Here is a 20,154-nt window from a genome sequence, read left to right as displayed (position 1 = left end):
AACCTGTAACCCAACATATAATCAGACCTCTCCATGGTTTCTTCGAAGACAGGACAATCTGCCTTGAGTCTGTACCTTTAATTTAGAGCCTTCTGCCAGTCATGGGTCTGATCATGTGCAGAAGTAACCAAGAAAGGGACAGCATAGCATGATTTGCCCTGAGCTTTCTGGCAGGGCCATAAGATGATCCATGCCAAAGAGGGTCTTGTTGAGGATGCCGTCTACCAAGCAGTCTCTTACCCACCAGTCTCCCTCCCTGATGAAGCTGACATGAAATCTTTTTGTGGCTCCTTGATCAGGTCAAGAAATTGTCCTCTTGATCCGAATATAAATAAGTGCTTCTCTAAGCCATTTATTCTCGCAGGGGGACATTAGAACTCCTTTACTGTCCCAGTGATCTATACCATCATTTCGAGCAGTCCATCACCGTCTGTGCCTGCATCTCCTACTGGTTGGGGGACCATGTTCCTTTCACTCCCACCCCAAGGGCTGCAACCACATTCTCTCCTCCTTTTGTACACAGCCCGCTCTCCCCCGACCCCACCCCATGGGGAGAATCTCTCTCCCTCCTTGAACCTGGGCTGGTCTATGATTCCTTTACATGGCACATTAGGGCAGAAGAGGTGGTTCTAAGGTTGGGTCACTGGGAGGATGCCCAAGCTAGCCATGCCCAGAGGCCACTTATAAAGCAAGATTCCCAACCAACCCAGGCACCAGAAGAGTTGAAAAAAAAAAAAAAAAAAACCTCAAATGATAGCAGCCTATAGAGCCATTCAATGGCAGCTGGATGAGGGGCTGGTGATGGTTTCAAGCCACTAATGGGGGAAGGGGCTGTTACCACAGTAATAGACAAACAGAACTCAAAATTAAGTTAAACATACCGTTTCCCTTGTCCCAGACATATTTATTACATTCGAAATTAAGTGTTTATGCTCAGAGTGAACATTTCCGCCTTTTGATCAGTGCATTATTCCCGTAAGGATGTTAAGAATCCTTTCCTAGAGTTGGCTTTGTTACAGGGTGTACATGTACTGAAAGGTGTCTGGGGACTGAGTAGGCTTTTATGCATTAGGGTTTGTACCTCCTGCATGGCGGAGTCCTGACCACCACCTCTTGGGTGCTTTCAACACTGTTCCACAAATTATTTCATTGATTTTTATGTGATGTCCAATCTTGTTTTGGAAAAATATTTGAAAAGGCCTATTATGATAGTAATAGTAATATGGGGGATTAAAAGTTATATATTGTCATAAAAGATATAAGATTCACTAATCTGGAAAAGTAAGTTCACTTAGGCCCCAAAAGAAGCTACTTCATCATTTTTTCACTCTAGGACCAGATATAAAAAAAAAAAAAAAAGGCGGGTGGTTTGACCTGGGTTTCAAATCTATATTTGAATTTTGAGAAAACTAGAGTATTTGGCCCATGAAGAACTTTGGCACAAGCCATGTTTTAAAACCGCTTCCAAAAGCACTGAAATCATGTAATTTTCTAGTTTTCTCAAATCTCTGAGGCTACAGAAAAGCCCAGTTTTACCAACAATTGACTTGTGAAATGTGATGACAGGCAGCAAGGGAAAGCTGGTCTCTCCACCAGGTGTCCCTTCTGGTCCTCCCTAGGCCAGGGACACCTTTAGTTTGACCCCTCTGTTGCTTTTGTAACTTCTAAATCAGTTATCTCACTTCTGTAAGACTCAGTTGCCCTGTGGCCTTCCAGAGGGCATAAAAGCAATAGATAATGGGTCAAATGGTGCCTGGCCTATTGTTAACAACCACATAGGTGGTTACGGTGACATTCTCCCTCCCAGGAAAAGTGGGAGCCACTTGTCATGTCCCAAGTCTCAGGACCTTGAATCACAATCTACCCAGCCCTCCAAACATGCAAGACAATACCCTATGAATACTCTGAGATCCCATCCCACTCTACATGTGCCAAAGAGCTTCCAGGTAAAGCCAAGAAGTCTGCCAAGAGCCAACTAGCAGCATTTCCTGCTTACCACAAACAATACTCATGAAAGAGTCACAACAGGAAGCCAGTAGGTAGAGATTTACATAACATCAGCCACCCAGGTGCTAAGCCTACACTTGTACTTAAAAAAAACAAAAAAAAAAATTCATCTCCATCCTTACTCTCCAGAGGAGTCACTCTGGCTTCCACATTCTGTGCATCTTTAGCCCCTGAGACACATCAAACTCTATGTCTTTCCCACTGCAACCAAACCTATCGGTGTTGCCAGTGTCTTCCTTTGGCGCACACACACACACCATAATAACCACAAATATCACACCTCTCTCCTGTTTACACCCCTTCAGTGGCCATCCCTTTGCATTTAGAATAAGCCTGTGTCCTCTCCATGGGTCAATATAATGGGACTCCTACCTGCCTCATGTCATTACTGGGCTCTACCCATCTCAGCCTCCTTTCTGTGCTGGCTTTTCCCTTAATTGTCCTTCCCCCAGGCCTTTGACATTCTGCAAGTCAAAGCTTGCACATTGCTTTTCAAAGGGTCCTTGACAATACCCTGTCACTTCTGGTCTTATCACAGACTGAAATTTATTGGTGATTTTTTTTTTTTTAATCTATTACCCATCTTCCTCAGGATACAAGTTCCTTGATGCTGCATTGTTGAAATCTCATCATCTAGATCTAGACCTGGCCCATAGTACTTGTTCATAAATATTGGCTAAAATAAACATTGACACATTTATTCATTCCATTAAATAATAAGCATATGTCCTCCACCATTTGGACTGATGCCTTGTACATAATAGGCAAAAATACATAAGGCTTATTCCCAACTCCTTTGAGAAGTTTGTCTTTGATATGCACCTACAATTAAAAGTGATAGTAATAAATGCCTAGTGCATGGGGGTAATAAATGTGGACTACCATGTGTGCTCTCAGGTGAGGGAGAACTGAGATCATCTTGCAAGATGTCTAGGAAGAGACCGAATTTGAGTAGGGTCTTGAAAAATGTGTGGGACTTTGAGAAAAAGGCAGTGTCTAGAGAGAAGGCAGCCGGGAAATGAGAAAGTATAAGGCAAGTTGTGGGGAGACAGGGTGAGGCCAGCTGGCTGGTCCAGTATGTCCATTTAAGACAGACAAGAAGCCAGAGAGAGTTGGAAGGACCCACCCCAAAGCAAGCAAGGTAGCTGGACCCACAGAGGCAAAAGCGGGCATTCCCAAAGGTCCACTGCAACCCAGAGACCTGTCCGTCCCTGAACTAGCATAAACCCAATATTGTGTCTGCGGACAAATGGATCTCATAGCCTTATGTATCACTGCATGAGCTACAGTAAGATACCCAACAGATCCAAGTGATGTCAAAACACATTTTGTCCTTGTAGGTGAAAAATCTTAGTGGAACCTCATAAACAAGGTTGTATTTAACTCATCAAGTACCTATATATGTAGATTTTCATAAATGTTTTATTTACTTATACATTACTTATATATATTCCATGTACAGAATATGTATTTTTTTCTATCTGAGAACCATTATGGAGATAAGCCTTAATGATATAATAGAAGACTTTGGCCTTGTATATAGTTTATTCTAGCGATAGTATTTGCCATTTAATATGCAGAGACTTCAAAGTTGTTTTTTCTTCTAGCCTGATATATTTTTTACACAAAATAAAATGAACCTCTCATGTGTTCATAGGTTTAATTAAAGTTGCTACATTTCTTTGCATAATTTCAGTCCTTTTTTCCAAATATTTGGAAGGGCCATTGGTAGTGATTCAAATACACTGTGTACCCACAGATTGAACGGGAGTCATTAACACTAGCATCAACTCACCAACATTTCAAAAGAGAGCAAATTTCTCCTTTCAGTACAATCAGATTAGGTCTATCAGTATTCAGTGAGGAGATGGATCCAGAGAGGCCCAAACCATATTATATGGAGTATTTTTATTTCTAAGAATATTCCTACCTCTATAAAGTATATTCCGAAATTTTATAACACTCCCTACCTTTTCAAATGCCTACCCAATCTCATCAATTGAGCTCCATAACAGACTTGTGACATAGAAGAGGTAAAAGGAGCTTCATTTTCACAATGAGAAGGACTTAGAGCAGTCAGGTCTGAAGAAAGCCCCAAACAGAGGCTCTCAGAAGAGGAATGCATGTACCTTTTCCCTCACCTCCATCTGAGGAGGAGGAGAGAGACGGGAGCCATCCAGGTGATCATTCCACCCATTCTGTCTTCAGAAAGGCCACGAAGCAGACCCTCTGTGGACATTCCATGCTAACAGCTGCCCCAGAACATAACCATTTACCACTAAAACACCACAGAAACCAGGTTTTATCCACTCACAGGCACCAAACAATAGCATAACATAAATTTTAAAAAAACAGGAGAACCTACTAGATAAAAACCATGCAAATGTGCTGTGATACAGCATGTATCAAAGTCCTGTCCTGAGATGGGCACAGCCCCAGCCCCACCCCACCCACCTGCAGGGCCTGGGCTGCCGCTGACCTTGGCACTTGGCAACAGACTCATCTACTGCTTTTCTACTGCTGAAAGCTACATGTGAGTGGCAACAGAAGACAGGTGGGAGGAAATATGATAACTAGGTTACTCTGCGCTGGATTGGGTTGCCCCCAAGCCCTTGCTCTCAGAGCATAGTCCCAACCTGTGGCATCAACATGTCCCGGACACTTAGAAATGCAGATTCTCAGTCTCTACCCCTGCCCTACAGAGTCACAAACACTGGGGGAGGGTCTCAGAAGTCTGGTGGTTCTGGTGAAGTCTGTGGGTCAGTGCCTGGCCCAGGCCTTGGCATGGGCAGTACTGTCACTACTCTGTAAGCGAGGGCTTAGGCTCTGCTCAACTCACTCTAGAGTCTGTTCCTGCCCACCCTCTACCCTGGGTACTCTGGACGATGAAGTGTGGCTTTAGGCAAAGGTGGCCACCATCAGGCAGGCCAAAGATCTGTGATCTCTTTGGTGACATTCAAAACTTCCTGAAGAACAGGTGGAGAGGTGGGCAAAGGCAACCTGAAGAGTAACACATCTGTTTCCTGGTAGTAGAGCATAGGGGGAAGAGCCTTGCAGAGGTGGGCAGGTGAGGGGTCCTGGAAAGGCTGCTGCCTGAGCCCTGCTGTGCTCATCTGCAAATCAAGGCTTGGGTGAGGACCACCTGAGATAGGGCAGTGCAGCAGGGGCTGCCTCACCTCTAGTCCACAGACTGTGGTTATTAGTATCACAAAGACAAGAAAGGACAGTGGAGAAGACTGTTCCCACAGGAAAAAGGGTGACAGTAAGGAGTGAGGGAAGACACAGAATGCAGAATGAAGAGCTAGAATATTCCCATGGAACATGTGCACAAGTCACCTGAGGGAGGTTGGCAGGGAACACGAGAGTCCTGACTAAAATACTGAATCTGTACCAAGGAGTCTGGAGAGGGGCCCAAAGAGTATCTCCAGGGGACACCCATGCAGCTGTACCACCCTTTGAATGGAAAGCCTCAAGTAAATAGCAGAAAAATGCCCTAGGGATACTGAATGACAAATTGGCCCCACTGCGTTACAACTCGGTTCCCTACAGGCAGCCTAGAGATGGCCCCTTCTCAGGGCTTGGCGGGATACCACCTCATTCTAGATTCGGGACCACTGAGAGGAAGGAGCATGGGTCAGAAGCAAGAGTGAATCTAGTTAATCTACAGGGCACCATTGCTAGGGAATAGCCAGCCCATCAAATGGCTGCATCCCTGCCCCACTGTGCCCACCACCCCCCACCACACACACACACATACACACAGAATGTGCAGCGCTCTAAAAACACCATCCCAGGGACTTAGGTATGCACCCTTTTGTGCAGGCGAAAACAGACCCCAAGTGCCTGTCTCCTCTGCCTCTTTCCTTCTTTTTCCTACTAGCTCATTCTTTCCTGCCCCGTCATCTGAAGAGCTTACCCACCTGAGCTCCTAGGCTGAACCTTGGGAACACTTCATCTCTGGAATTCATCATGCAGTGAATCGGGGCACTGGCTCAGCAGTCCCTCCCTCCTTCCCCCCCTCTCTAGCAACCATCCTGAGAACATTATCATTGATGGCTGATTAAGGCAATGACCAAGACATATCTTTGTTCCAAGACAACTGATGGGAGAACGCTACAGTTTGTTAATAAACGAGATGGAAATCAGAAAATTCAGCAGCAAGTCAATTCAGAAGAGCTCTTCTGCCACACAGGAACTACAGGAAATTCTATCTCCCTTCAGCTTTGTCCTTTAAATCTTTCTCGTTTCTCCTCCTCAGCCGGAAGATATTGGACAAGCACCAATAGTCAATGCCCCAGAAGGTGGGAAGGTGGACTTGGAAGCCTTCAGCCATTTTACAAAAATCATCACACCAGCAATCACCAGAGTGGTGGATTTTGCCAAAAAGTTGCCTATGTTTTGTGAGGTGAGGACATTGTTTTCTTTTGCATTATTTTTCTTCATAGTTCCATCAATTTCCAGGAATACTGGGTATTGTTTAGAGTTTAATATTAAAATTAGCCGAGCTTAGTCATATGAAAGCAATGTCAGTACAAAGTTCAAATGCACCTTGTTCCATTGTTTCCCCCACCTTCTTTAGTCTCAGCTTGTCCACGTGAGGGCCACCAAGACCCTTCCGTGGACCTGGCTCCAGGTATAGGCAAATAAAATCCCAGTGACCAAACCCAATGTTTATGACAGATCTGCAGGATAGGGTCTATTAACCGCATTTTACAGAGGGGTCAAAATAAGATCAAAGAGATGAATTGAACTTATCCAAAAGCAGTACCAGGATTGGGACATAGGTCTATATTCTTTGAACAACTTATCCCAGCAAGATGGCTGCATAATGGTTACTTAAGAATTAAGGTCAAGCAAGGCTCTCAAGATCTCCCTTCGATCTTCCCTCTTTTCCTCTAAGTTCACCTTCTGCCCCATCTTCAGGGAACCCTGAAGAGCTCAGAGACATTTCATCCCTAACTTTAGCAGCCCTGTCATGCAGTGACCGAGGACGTGGGCTCTGCAGTCGGCTGCATGGGCATGAATCCTGAACAGACCTGACGCCATGGCACACGCCTGTAATCCCAGCAGCTGAAGAGGCTGAGGCAGGAGGAGTGCAAGTTCAAAGCCAGCCTCAGAAACTTAGTAAGGCCTAAGGGTCTGAGGGTCTGAGGATGTGGCTCAACACCCTTGGTTCAGTTCCTGGTACCAAAAAAAAAAAAACAAAAAAAAAAAAAAAAAAAAACATTATTTAATGTCTTCAAACTTCAGTTATCTTGTCTTTAAAACTGAAATTGTAATGGCATCTGTCTTAGAACTATTGGGAGATTTAAATAGGATAATATCAAGTACTTGGACAGTTCCTGGATCATAAGCTTTCCTTAAAGCTGCCTAGGGGCTGGGGTTGTGGCTCAGTGGTTCAGCACTTGCCTAGCACATGTGACGCACTGGGTTTGATTCTCAGTATCACATACAAATAAATAAAATAAAGGTCCCTTAACTCAAAAATGTTTTTTAAAAAAATTTTAGCTGCCTGTAATACCACAATGACATTTCCACCCTACCTGTAACTGCCCTTTTTGAATCAAGTGGGGCTGAGTCTGTTTTCTGGAGAACTTTTCCTTTTGCAAAACTCCATTAGGTGCCAATCTAAGGCTCTTCACCCTTTCAAGGGGACCCAGAAAGATGATACTCACAAAGGCTCACACATGGCTGTGTGTGTCTTCTGAAAGCTACTTGAATGATGAGAGATGGTGGTCTCAGAGAGAAGCATTCCCTCACCTAGAAACACCCCATGCTACCTTGGCTTCCAGCTCCATTGTGGCCTTGAGTTTGCAATAACGGGAGCTACAATTGGAGCAACCACAGACATTGATGGGGATACTTCTCATTGCTCATTTCCGAGCCTCTACAGAAGGCATACCCACAAGGGTTGTGCATTGGACTTTAGGACATGGTCAGTTAGGTCTGGGGGTAAGGTACAGAGTAAGAGTGCGGGAGTACCCGTCTCCCTCTGACCCCCCACTTGACTGTGGTGGGGATGAGGCATCTTAGCCAATTCAGGCTACTATAACAAAATACCAATAGGATGGTTAACTTATAAACAGCTGAGAAGATTGAGAAGTCCCAGGTCAAGGCACCAGAAGATCCAGTGTCTGGTGGGAACCTGCTTCCCTGTTCATCCACTGCTGTTTTCTTGCTACATCCTTACGTGGCAGAAGGGACTGGGGAGCTCTCTGGTGTCTTTTTTTATGAAGACACAAATCCCATTCATTAAGGCTCTACCCTGCCGTCAGAACCTTGGTACTTTCCAAAGGCCCACCTCCTATGCCATCACATCAGGGACGAGATGCAACAGAGGAATTTAGGCCATAGCACTAGGGTATTTGCTATGGAACTTCCTGTGCCTTATGACATCTTTTTAGAATTAGTTTTTATGACCATTTTGGAGGATGTTATAAAAATAGCCCATATTCTCTGGGTATGGTGGCACACACCTGTAATCCCAGCAGGAGTATCACAAATTCAAAGCCAGCAATTTTGCAAGACCCTTAGCAACTCAGCGAGGCCCTCTCTCTAAATAAAATATTAAAAAGGGCTGGGGATGTGGCTTAGTGGTAATCCACCCCTGGGTTTGATCCTTAGTGCCAAAAATATTTTTTTTTAAAGTTTTTGAAACAGCACATCTTCATTGCAGATTTATGCAACATAATAAACGTAAAGATTCTTGGTAAAACTGACATCATTTTGGAGCATTTTTTTATTTGTGTGTATTATATATATGTGAAATGTGTTATTAATTTATGCAATAATGTTCTTTTTACGAAATCACTTCTAACTTTAAAGAGTGGTGTGCACCTGTCCTAAGGGTGCAGCTCATGAATTCATCCCCATAATCAGCACTGAGACCAAGGAACAGAACGTTCCCAGCACCCACTGCACCTCATTTCACGGTCAGTGGTAGGACATATGAGTGACCTTGCACAAAACGATTTTCAATGGCCAATTAGTATTGAAAAAATGAGGTTATTTTTATCTCTGGCTGTGTAGCTCATCTATAATATTTTGCTCATAAAAATACACTGCAGTGAACATTTTGGTAACTATGCCCTGCTCCTATCACCAATGCCTCAGGGTGCATCCATGGAATTTAAGGACCAAGGCATTCAGAGATCCCTTTTGAGGCCCTTCATATGTGTTCCCAGGTAGCAATGGGGTGAGAAAGCATGCCCCGGCATGTCTGCAGACAGGCTTGCTTCCCCTCTCTCAGCAGCTCAGCGTCATCTTTATCTGTTGGGTTGGTTTTGTCTACCTGGGCCTTTCTCTGGCTGTGTCCCTTGAACCCCAGCCCTTGGTGGCTGAAGAGGAACACAGTGGAGTTTGAGAGTTCAAGCCAGCCTGCCTGTCACGTGGCAAGCGCCCTTCTAATGCCCACCAGCAATGTTTTGTAACAAATGGAAACCTCCCGAAAACCAACCACTCAAGAGATTTCACTTAAAGAAAGAAGCTGTCTCCAACCCCAGAAACAAGCATTACTGGGCTCTTGTGTCCATGGTATGGACGTGGGCTCAACATGGAAACTTACAAGCATGGGGTTGTGGAGAGCTTTTCTTGTCAAGCTTTCCTTGCAAGTTTAAGGCTGCTTCACTGTCATGATTCCATCTCTCTTTCAACCCTGATCATTTGTAGTCTATAATTCACAAACAAGCGCAGACACATGTACTTCCAGTGCTGGGGGGGGGGGGGCGCCTCCTCGGCAACTTTCACCCTTTCACATGCTATTTGAAATCCAAGAGAAGCTCTACAGGGCTCTGCGCGACTCACAGAATGGGATGGGGATCCCAGGTTGTTTTGGAGCCAGGGGTTTCTTGCAGTTTGCTGCCTCTGCAGTTCAAACTGTGTGCCTGGCGATTATTCAGCTAACATCCTGTCAACCCACTAAACAAGGCTGGAGTGACAGGCGGAGCTTTGAGATCTAAAAATCATTGCCAGTGGAACTGCCAAAACAACATGTAAGAACCCCCTGAGAGCATGCCATCATCTTTGCCAATTGACCTGAGCGTTGCTCCACTGAAGAGACAGAAGACCCTGGGGGCGTATCCGTTGCCTCTGCCCAACAGCCCATGTTGGAGCCTTCTCACACTGAAACACTGTGGCAGGTACCTGAGAGATGATTTGCCCATATATTAAAACAAATCTCACCAGGATTCTACACACCCCGAAAAGATGTGTTTTTAAACCAGTGATGATCCCTTGCAAATACTGATTCAGCTTTCATTTCAATTTGAACTAGTCATCAAGAGTTAGTAGGTTTTATAAAGAAAACTTGATAAGACAACTTTACTTCAAAGGTGGGGTCTGCCCAAATTTTTATACTTTTACAGATTAAAAAAAAACAAAACAAATGTTTTGATCTGATTAATAATTTCTCAGTGCTGTTCTATGCCAGAGGTTCTCAGTAGGATCCACAAACCTGCAGTGTAAGCATTACTTGGGAATTTGGGTGAAATGGAGAAACTTGGAGGTGCATTCAGGAATCTACACCCAACAAGACCACAGGTGATCCGGATGGGACTGAAATGGGAAACAGGTGTTTAAGTTGGCCCCTCTCCTCTCACCAGTACAGGGTCTACCCAAGCTTGGGCTTTCCACTTCCTACCACGCGTTGGGCCATGAGTTAAAGGATTTAATTAATGAATATAAGTCGGAACCCAAACAAAAGCAAATCAGTGATTTCTTAAAAATAGGTGGAAGAATTCATGTAAAGATTTCATACATATGAACCCCAGAATCAAATATTGAATGACTTTTAGTCTATAGAAAAAGCTAAGCCATTTAAATTAAATGGCAAGGTGACTAGGCTAAGCTAGTGCAAAATATGTAACACCCAGCATCTTAAATAATTCAGTAGCATTATGTCCACTCCCGTATAAAAACCGAAATTGCACTAGTCAAGTGTTAGCCAAGAGCATTTCCCAGAAAGAATTCATAAGGAGCTTTAAGGAAGAGGTAAATATTATGTGAGGAAAATATTATTGTGACTTACATACTCATAGTTTGTACAATCATATCCATGATATTTGAGTGTTCTCATCCCCCGGCCCTTGGCATTGGGTTCTGACAGATCTAGCTTCAAATTCTAGCCTCACCCACAAAACGTTCACATGACCCCTACCATGTCACTCACCCTTTCTGTGCCCAAGTTTTCCCATGTGTAAATAAAACTGGATTTAGAATATCTACCCCAATGTATTACTTGGAAAATTAAATAAGAATGCATGTAAATCTTAGCATGATGCCCAATTCATCAAAAACACATTAAGAGCCTTTCAAATGAGTTTGATAACGGCATTTAAACTCCCCAACCACAAAATAAATTTCCATTATTTTGCTGGTTATTTTATAAAGTATGTTGTTCATGTTATCCCATTATCATAAATCCTAATTAAAGGGGTAGACACATGAGCTTAAAACAAAAATCACAATACTGGCAGAAAGATCTGGTGTGGCTGAGCAACTATGGTGTCTGAGTTGCTGAGTAGAACATAACCTTAGGAGCCAACACGTCTGAATTCTGTTCTCACCTCTGCCCTCCTCGACTCACTCACTGGGAAGGACAAAGCTCTTCTCTCTCTGGGCTTCTTTAGTAACATCTGTCAATAGCCTCCTAGTTCTGAGCTTTTTAAGAGACTCAAGGAGCCAACTTGCTTCAAAAAATAAAGAGAAGCTGTTGCAAACTGAACAGTAGAGTCAACTGCTAAGTAGCAGAACTGGAGGACATTAAAAAAAAAAGTAGAAAAATTGGTAAGTTTAGCATAAACCCTGCTCTCAGGCAGATATCCAGTAAAGACATAAAACAATCCACAAACTATGGGATTTATACATGACTAATGCCAGTTAGAAATTTATATCTGTCATAAAAGAAATGCAAACTACTGAGGTTAAAGTTGAAGATTACAGCTAACCTGGACCATTAAGAATAGCTGTTGAAAGTCTGCTGCCACATAGAGGGGTTGTGGGGAGAACCAGAGGCTCCAAAAATGCTGGATGAGTGTCGATGACAGAGGTCATTCCTGTTGCTTTTAGGACACATATGGACATATAGCTTTGACTGGCATTTTCCTTTTGTCCTTTGCTGATGTGAGCTGCTTCTTTTCAGCTGCCATGTGAAGACCAGATAATCCTCCTCAAAGGCTGCTGCATGGAGATCATGTCCCTTCGCGCTGCAGTGCGCTATGACCCAGAGAGCGAGACTCTAACCCTGAATGGGGAAATGGCAGTGACACGGGGCCAGCTGAAAAACGGGGGTCTTGGGGTGGTGTCAGATGCCATCTTTGACCTGGGCATGTCTCTGTCATCTTTCAACCTGGATGACACCGAAGTAGCCCTCCTTCAGGCCGTCCTGTTAATGTCCTCAGGTGAGTGTGCTTAGACTTGTTCTGGGTATAAAAGGAGTTTTATGTGTCTGGTGCTAATTCAAATCACTTAATGAGTCTTCAATCCCCCTTCAATTAGGGGTTTGCCAATAGGCTGGGAACTGAATGAAGGCATCAGGTGTCAGATGCTTTTTGGAATCCCCCAGGATAGTAGGAAAGGGGAAAAATAAAAAACCAAAAGAGGTAATAAAGATTATCAGCCAGGCATGGTGGTACACAGCTGTAACACCGGCAGCTCAAGAGGCTGAGGCAGGAGAATCCCAAGTTCAAGGCCAGCCTCAGCAACTTAGCATGGCCCCATCTCAAAATAAAAAGAACTGAGGGTGGGGCTTAGTGGTTAAGGAGCCCTGGATTCAATCCTCAGTACCCCAGAGAGAGACCGACTATGAATTGACCACTTTCAGCAGACATTACCTATCCTGCCTCCTCCTATTTCCATGTACATGGACATGGATGAGAGGGACCCGATCATTCTTTGTTAAGCTGTATGTGTGGAAATCATATGAGAGTGTCAAAATTTGCTCCCAGGGGTGAAGAGCAGTGAATAATGCCAACAGCTTTTTCTTCAGGGACCATGTCATAATAAATAAGAAATACAGAACACATCGTGTTACTTAAGGGAAGCTAATCTTTACATAGAAGGTGGTTTCAGATTCATCCTCTGAATTTGCAGAATACCTGAGTGAGCTCTGCTTTAGTACCTGCCCCTTTGAACCCTAACTACCTGCTTAACTTGACAGTGTCTGCATCTGAACTGTTAGTCTTTTGAGGACAAAGCACCTAGGCTAGGTTTTAGCATTTGAGAAATGCATATTACATCAATGGCTGAATATATGGGTAACATATCTGAAATGTATTCCGATGCAAAGGAAAAAAAAAAAAAAAACAGTACAGCCAGCCCTCTTTATCCTCAGTTCCATATGTAAGGATTCAACCAACCACACATGGAAAATATTTTGGGGGTGGGGGATTGCATCTGAATACACACAGGCTTTTTTTCTTGGCATTATTCCCTAAGTAACACAGTGTAAAAACTATCTACATAGTATTTACATTGCCTTTGGTATTATAAGTAATCTGGAGATGATTTAAAGTATACAACAGGATGTACGTAGTTTATGTGCAAATACTATACCATTTTATAATGAAGGACTTGATTTTCTTCAGATATAAGTATCTGCAAGGTCTTGGAACCAATTCCTCACCCTCATGAGTACTGAGGGATATATTTTATATATATGTAAAATCCTAATTGTACACAATTTTAGAAACTATGGATAGTACCAACCGAATTTTATATATAAATTGTCATAAATATGAGGTGTGTTGGTTCTATCCGTAGTTTCAGGTATCCACTGGAAATCTTTGAATATCCCCAGCCCCATGGATAAGGGGGAGGACTACTGAATACAAGAAGGGAAGGTGTGGCTTATTGTTGCCTCAAACAAAATTCGAGATTATGTTTCTTTATATCCAAGAGACTTTCTTACTAGACAGTGAGACAGCAGTCTTCCGGCCTCAGCAATGTCCCCAGTCTCTTCTCAGATCTCTTCCCTACCCCAACATGTTCGTGCTAGTCCTCTCCACTCCTGCAGGCAGCCAGGGGAGATTCAGAATTGTTTCCCTCATTATGCAATGGTCTGCTGCATTGCCCTAGGAGGGAGGCATCACCTTCACATCCAAGGAGGCGATTTGTCTAGGCTAGAGGTATTCATCTAAACAGAGCACTGCCGCTCCCTGGTCACTTGGTCCCTAGTGCCATGGAATTCATGCTGCATCCAGGCTCCCTCCTTGGAGCTGAAAAGACCCCAATCTGCCCACCCCTCACTACAGGACTAGAAGCCACCTCTTCCCACCTCTGAAGTATTAGCTGGGGGGCAGTGGCGCATGCCATCGATCCCAGCAACTGGGGAGACTCAAGCAGAAGAACTTCAAGTTCAAGGATGGCATGGGCCACTTAGCAAGACCCCGTCTCAGAAAACAAATGGGGCTGGGGATGCAGCTCAGAGATAAGGCATCCCTAGGTTCAACCCCCATAACCCTTCTCTCCCCCAAAATTGATAACCTCGTTCTTCCTTCCCCTCAGATCGCCCAGGGCTCGCCTGCGTTGAGAGAATAGAGAAATACCAAGATAGTTTCCTGCTGGCCTTTGAACACTATATCAATTACCGAAAACACCACGTGACACACTTCTGGCCAAAACTCCTGATGAAGGTGACAGACCTGCGCATGATCGGAGCCTGCCATGCCAGCCGCTTCCTGCACATGAAGGTGGAGTGTCCCACGGAACTCTTCCCGCCTCTGTTCTTGGAAGTGTTCGAGGATTAGACGGACTGGATTCGTTCTCATAATTCCTACAGCACTACTGGGTGTCATTTCATTCCATTGCCTAGCTCTTTTGTTCGTTTCTTTGTTTCTTGTTGGGAGGGATCGTCTGGGGGGAAGGGAGGTCGCCCTCGGCATAGACATGGATGAAACTGTCCCTTGAATGCGGGTCCTTGTAACTATTGCATTTTGTTCCCCGGTCCTTCGATGTGAATGCTTTGGAGGTTTTACAGTTGTGGAGGCAGGGGAGGGGGGAGGGGGGGGACAATCATCACTTCACCAGCACCTGGCCATCACCAGCTCCCACCCGTCCCTTGTCAGAGACTCAAGCTAGCCAAATGGCACTGCAGAAGAGTAAAGAAGCCTTAAAAACCGAGATAATGCCGCCATCCTGATCCAATCCCGATTTTTGCAGGGCTCAAGGTAGCAGAGCACAAACCACCTTTGGTTAGATGTGGCTTTCAGCTTTTTAGGGGGGAAAAAAAAAATCAAACAAATGTTCATCGATTCGAGAGTATGCTCTTTTCAGCACTCTCTTCTTCCCACATAACTTGGACTGCACAGGAATACTGGTGTCCTAACAAATCAGCTGTCCCTTCATCATTTTTGTGACCTTGTGATTTAATTTCAAGTTATACAGGAGTATGACTCAAAAGATATGCAGGTATCTGGCTGATTGAGGCCCCAGGGAGGATAATTTTCTTGAGCGAGCCCAAAGAAATTGGAAATCTTCACCAATGTTAGCGACTCCGCAGTTTCCAAAACTTCACGCACGATTACCTCATGGTAGGAAGACTTCTCTAGAGCTGACAGAAGTCAAACCTGTTTATAGGGTGTCGTCATGTTTCAATGGCATCTGGTCTGCCATCTCCCGAGCTGCTCAAGTTATGTATCCTGGCTGCATCTTTGCCGAGTTCACAGATTTCCCCATGGATCAAGTCTTCTAATCAAGGCCAGATAAACAAGCTGAAATTTGAGTCTGGTTTGGAGAATTCCAAGGAGAGATTAGCGCTGTTGGATTCCAAGTTGAAGGAGATCCAGTATTCATGTACTGGTGACTTGGGAATGTTTCCTTCGGGTCCTACGTCCTCAAGAGATTTTCTTTATTCACAAATATTCCCTCCGACTCTGAGGCACTAAATCGCTCAACTCTCCCTACACAGCACTAAATCGCTCAACTCTCCCTACACAAGACTGGTCCTATCCCCTTTTATAGCACTATTCTGACAAATATTCAGTAGAAAACCCCTGAGGGTCACATGCCAGAACACTGTCACCTTCCCCACCCAACCTCCCTCTCCGATGACCGTCATGGAGTAGATGTGCCCAGAAAAGAAACGGTGACACCTCATCACTTCAGCATCAGAAAATGGGCAAAGAATGTACCCATGCAATTGAATGTATCTCATTCTTCACTGGCATAGTAGACAAACTTCCTTGGCCTGCCTTTTACTGCCTTATCCTGGAAATATTGGGGAAAATAAGCCATATCCATGAGATTTACCTAAAAACAAAGGAATGATAGTCACTGTGAAAACCAAGTGGACTCATTTTCTTTAGGTTTGGTGGAGCCAAACCAGCCTAGAAGTCAGGGTGCCCGAGTTCTGGTTTGTGCTCTGTCAGCGGGTGGGTTCTGGACCTTAGTTCTTGGTTTTCTTATCTGGTAAATAAGACATGATGTCCTAAATCCTCACCTTCCATATTGTATGAATTTCAGGGGGTGAGGGTGGAATATGGTTCTTTGAATGGTTTCTTTTATAATCAAATTTCAAGCTTCATTAGACAAACAAGTGTGGCCCATTAGCAGTTAAGAGATGTATATTTGGAATTTGCACAATGCTAGCCAAGGATTTAGAGGAAGACAGGATGGTCTTGGAGAAAGAAAAGAAACAGCACTGAAAATCCTCAGCAGGACTGGAAATAATGTGAGGGGAGGGGAATTGTATGTTTGATGTGCTAAAGCAATTACATTGGCTTCTGGGAAAAGACTATCGCTACAGTACTTGTTAATCAGATATAGGAAGTGGGTGAAGAGATTAAAATATAAGCATGAAGTTGTTAGGCAGATTACCTGCCTTAATATTATCTATATAGATAGTTGGTTTGGATTTGGGGTTTTCTAGGCAGCCTCTAGCCAGTCTCCTTCCTTACACGTTTGCCTTGCCAACATCTCAACTCCCTCTGTTGGCTCCCCCTTGGAAACTCTCTGCAAAATGAACCACCACCTCTAGCTCCAGAGTAACAGAGAAGTTTACCTGTGTGGGGCAAGTTTTCTTTCCAAAAGCACCCAGAGAAGGCAAACAGGTGAGCTACTAGACAGGTTGGTGGAATCTAGGGCATCCGGGTTTCCAGAGAATGTTTCCTCGTGTTGCTTGACAGAATGCCCAGGACATCAGATACCCAGATGCTAATGGCAGTGCAGACCCTGCTATCAAGCTATATCAGAAGGCTTTGGGGATTAACTATGATTGGGTGTTGTTCAATGGTAGCGATCCGGCTAGCCCTGAGCAGAGAAAATATTAGATCTCCCACTCCTTAAATGACTGCCTTACACAGGCAAACCCCTGGTCTAGCAGCCCTGTTGAAGGCTAAATACTTCACACTAAGTAGGACAGCTCACAGTACTTCAAGTTGAGGGAAGAAGATTTAAGGATTCAAAGGATCATGACTGTGGGAGTCAGAACAACTAAACTCACTCCTTCTGAAACTGACGGAGATACTTAGTGCATCTCAAAAAGCTCTACTGGGAGGAATTTGCTGGGGATTTCTTACATTTTCTTTTTTTAACATTTTTTTCCTTATATTGTCCGGACTTTCAAATCAAGTGTGGAACCTAATGGAAATGGCCTTCACCCCTGCCCCCCAACCGTGGGGAGACATTCCAGGAGAGCAGGACATACCCATACTGCGGGGATTCCTACTTAAAAGTCGCTCACAGTTAGGGACACATAGGCACAGGTGTGCAGGGCACGTGCGTGTGTCTGTATGCGATCGTGAGGGTTGTGTGCGTGCGCATGTGTGTTTGTAACCCTCAAGTGTACTTTGCTCTTCAATTCAGACATGTAGTCCTTCCAGAAACAGTGGGGGGGAAAAGTAAAGAGCTTTCCTCCTTTATGATTCTGCTCAAAACACGACGTGCCGCCTCAGAGCTTTTTAATAGTCAAACAAGCCTCAGTCCTCAATGACGCGCTTAACGTGTTGATGCTCAGCCCAGCGATGTCCCCTCACTTGGGCCCCGAGGGACACCTCAGCCTGCAGTGCAATCACCCGGAGGGCTGCCAGGCCTGGCTTGGCTCCAGCAACCCATTCCCCGTTGCTCCTCCGTGAACAGGTGTACAGCCTTGGCCCCTCCTCGACACTAAGCCCCCAGACAGCCTCCACGGAACTGCTGAGCACCCCCAAAGCATGTCCTTGTCAGTGATACATTTTTATTCTATGGAACTCTAACCTATTCGTGTCATATTGACCTTTTGCTGCATGAGTCATAAATTATGAAATCGGTCTTATGGTTTTTGAAATGTAGCCAGCATTTGTAAGGCTAAACCTTTTTCAAGAACTTAACGTAAGTGAATAACCAAGCCACAGCTCCTCCTCCAAAGGAGAGAGATGACACATTTGAATCTCTTTGCCCTTTCCAACCACGACGGCATCAGGTTCTAAAATAAGCTCGTAATTTTTCCTGTTATTTTAATAATATGGAAATATTAGCCTAGTGTTTCTTTCATAGTGATAGACTATAATCCATATTTAAATTTTATAGAGAAGAAATTTTATTGTACTGTGATGTAGATATTTATTATCCAGGTAAGGATTTGCCCGGTGTGTATTTTTTACAATTGAAACATTTTACTTTAATCTTTAAAAAAAAAAAAAAAAGTTAAAAAACATACACACAGAAAAAAAAACAAGGGGAAAAAAAAGGTTTGGCCTTATCACAGAATTTTTACTGTGCTGTATAAATGTTTGCAAATGCAAAAAGTGTGCATTTCTAGTGTGTTTCCACATTAATTAATGCCGCCTTCAAGAGCAATATCGTGCAGGTAATAACGCTGTTTGTGGCTTTCTGTTGCACAGTTAAAGCTGACCCACCTTATGCACAAGACAATCAAATATAAATCTGTCCTCCTCAGGATGCAGATAATACTCATGTACATATGGAGCACAATGTAAGACAAAAACCGACTTTTTACACGTGTATTGTTGATATGGCAATTATCAGGGCATGAATGCACTCACAGGACTTCACCCCACTTTTCTTTCCTTCCATATGAACTTAACATCTTTAATTTCATCATGGATCCAAATGAGTTCTCCACCATGACTTCTTCAGAGAAAACGCTTTCCCCCCATAATGTTTTCATGCCCTGATAATCAAAAAATGCTACAGAATAGAAAAGAACAGTCATTGGAAGATATGTGTTTTGCAAACAGTGTTAAGTGATATTGCTAGATTGGTAATATTTTTCTCAGCCTAAAACTCTGTTGAAATCTGTGATCAAAATGTTTTAAACTATCCAAAAAGAAAATTTGTATATTTGGGAAAAATGGATTTTTACATAGCTTTTGTATGCAAATATTAAATTGTAATTATGAATATAGTGGGCGTAGATAAACTCATAAGCTTAAATTCTAAAAAAGAGAAAAAGAAAAAAAAAAAGGAAAAGCTTATAATGGACGTACTTTCCCGCCTCTTTAATTATTATTGGTTTCTAAGTAAGCACAGAGTTGCCTGCTCTTCTCACTTTAGCTGTTGCCAAAGGGAGAAAAACAGGGATGCTACAGACACTTGGTTCATAACCATCTCCAGAATAAGCAAATGTACTTGGGAGAAAGGTATTGGGGTGGGGGATATGAAAGGCTGATGGGGATTACCTCTTTGGAAGGCCACAGAGACACAAAGAGAAGAAAAGATCTCATTTTGCAAGTCAATGACTATTTGTTTCATTATCTCAAAGTGTTCCAGAATACTGTTAATGGAATAATACAGCAGCTACCAACATGTACCTCCATCCCCATTTCCCTGAACATGTCACTGTGAAAAAGGAACAAAAGCTAAATCAAACTGGCTTAAACATAAAAGGAATTATTGATTTTAATGGATTGAGAAATCTAGGGATAGGACAACCTACAGGGCAGGGCTGGGTCTGGATGGTCACTCCAGATTGTCAAAAAGCACCTCTCTCAGCCTTCTTGTTCATGTAGACTTCCAGTTCACATAGCCTTGACCTGATGCTGGCCAATAGTAGCTGCAGGATTAGCCTTACAGCTCCAATAGAGTAGAAAGAGTTTCTTTGCTCCAATAATGCCCATGAAAATCCTGGGCCCAAATTGAATCTTCTGCCCTTTCTAAGCCAATCATGGTGGTTCTGATGACTGATGAGCTAATTTGCTTAATCCCTTGAAATCC

General features: G+C 43.6%; 1 protein-coding gene across 6 annotated transcripts in view; it reads left to right on the top strand.

The window, feature by feature from the left end:
* The window catches only part of Thrb (thyroid hormone receptor beta), a 369,387-nt gene extending 349,578 nt beyond the window's left edge, over positions 1–19,809 (top strand). For all 6 annotated transcript variants that reach the window (XM_076842915.1, XM_076842909.1, XM_076842902.1 and 3 more), the window contains exons 8-10: positions 6,266–6,412; positions 12,146–12,404; positions 14,509–19,809. In XM_076842915.1, the coding sequence (XP_076699030.1) occupies positions 6,266–6,412; positions 12,146–12,404; positions 14,509–14,750 (648 nt within the window). In that variant the 3' untranslated portion in view covers positions 14,751–19,809. The remainder of the gene's footprint in view (positions 1–6,265; positions 6,413–12,145; positions 12,405–14,508) is intronic.
* The last annotated feature ends 345 nt before the right edge of the window (positions 19,810–20,154 follow it).

This window comes from Callospermophilus lateralis, chromosome 1 (assembly GCF_048772815.1).
Source record: "Callospermophilus lateralis isolate mCalLat2 chromosome 1, mCalLat2.hap1, whole genome shotgun sequence".
Classification (NCBI taxonomy): domain Eukaryota; kingdom Metazoa; phylum Chordata; class Mammalia; order Rodentia; family Sciuridae; genus Callospermophilus; species Callospermophilus lateralis.
This window is presented reverse-complemented; position numbering and strand designations above follow the sequence as displayed.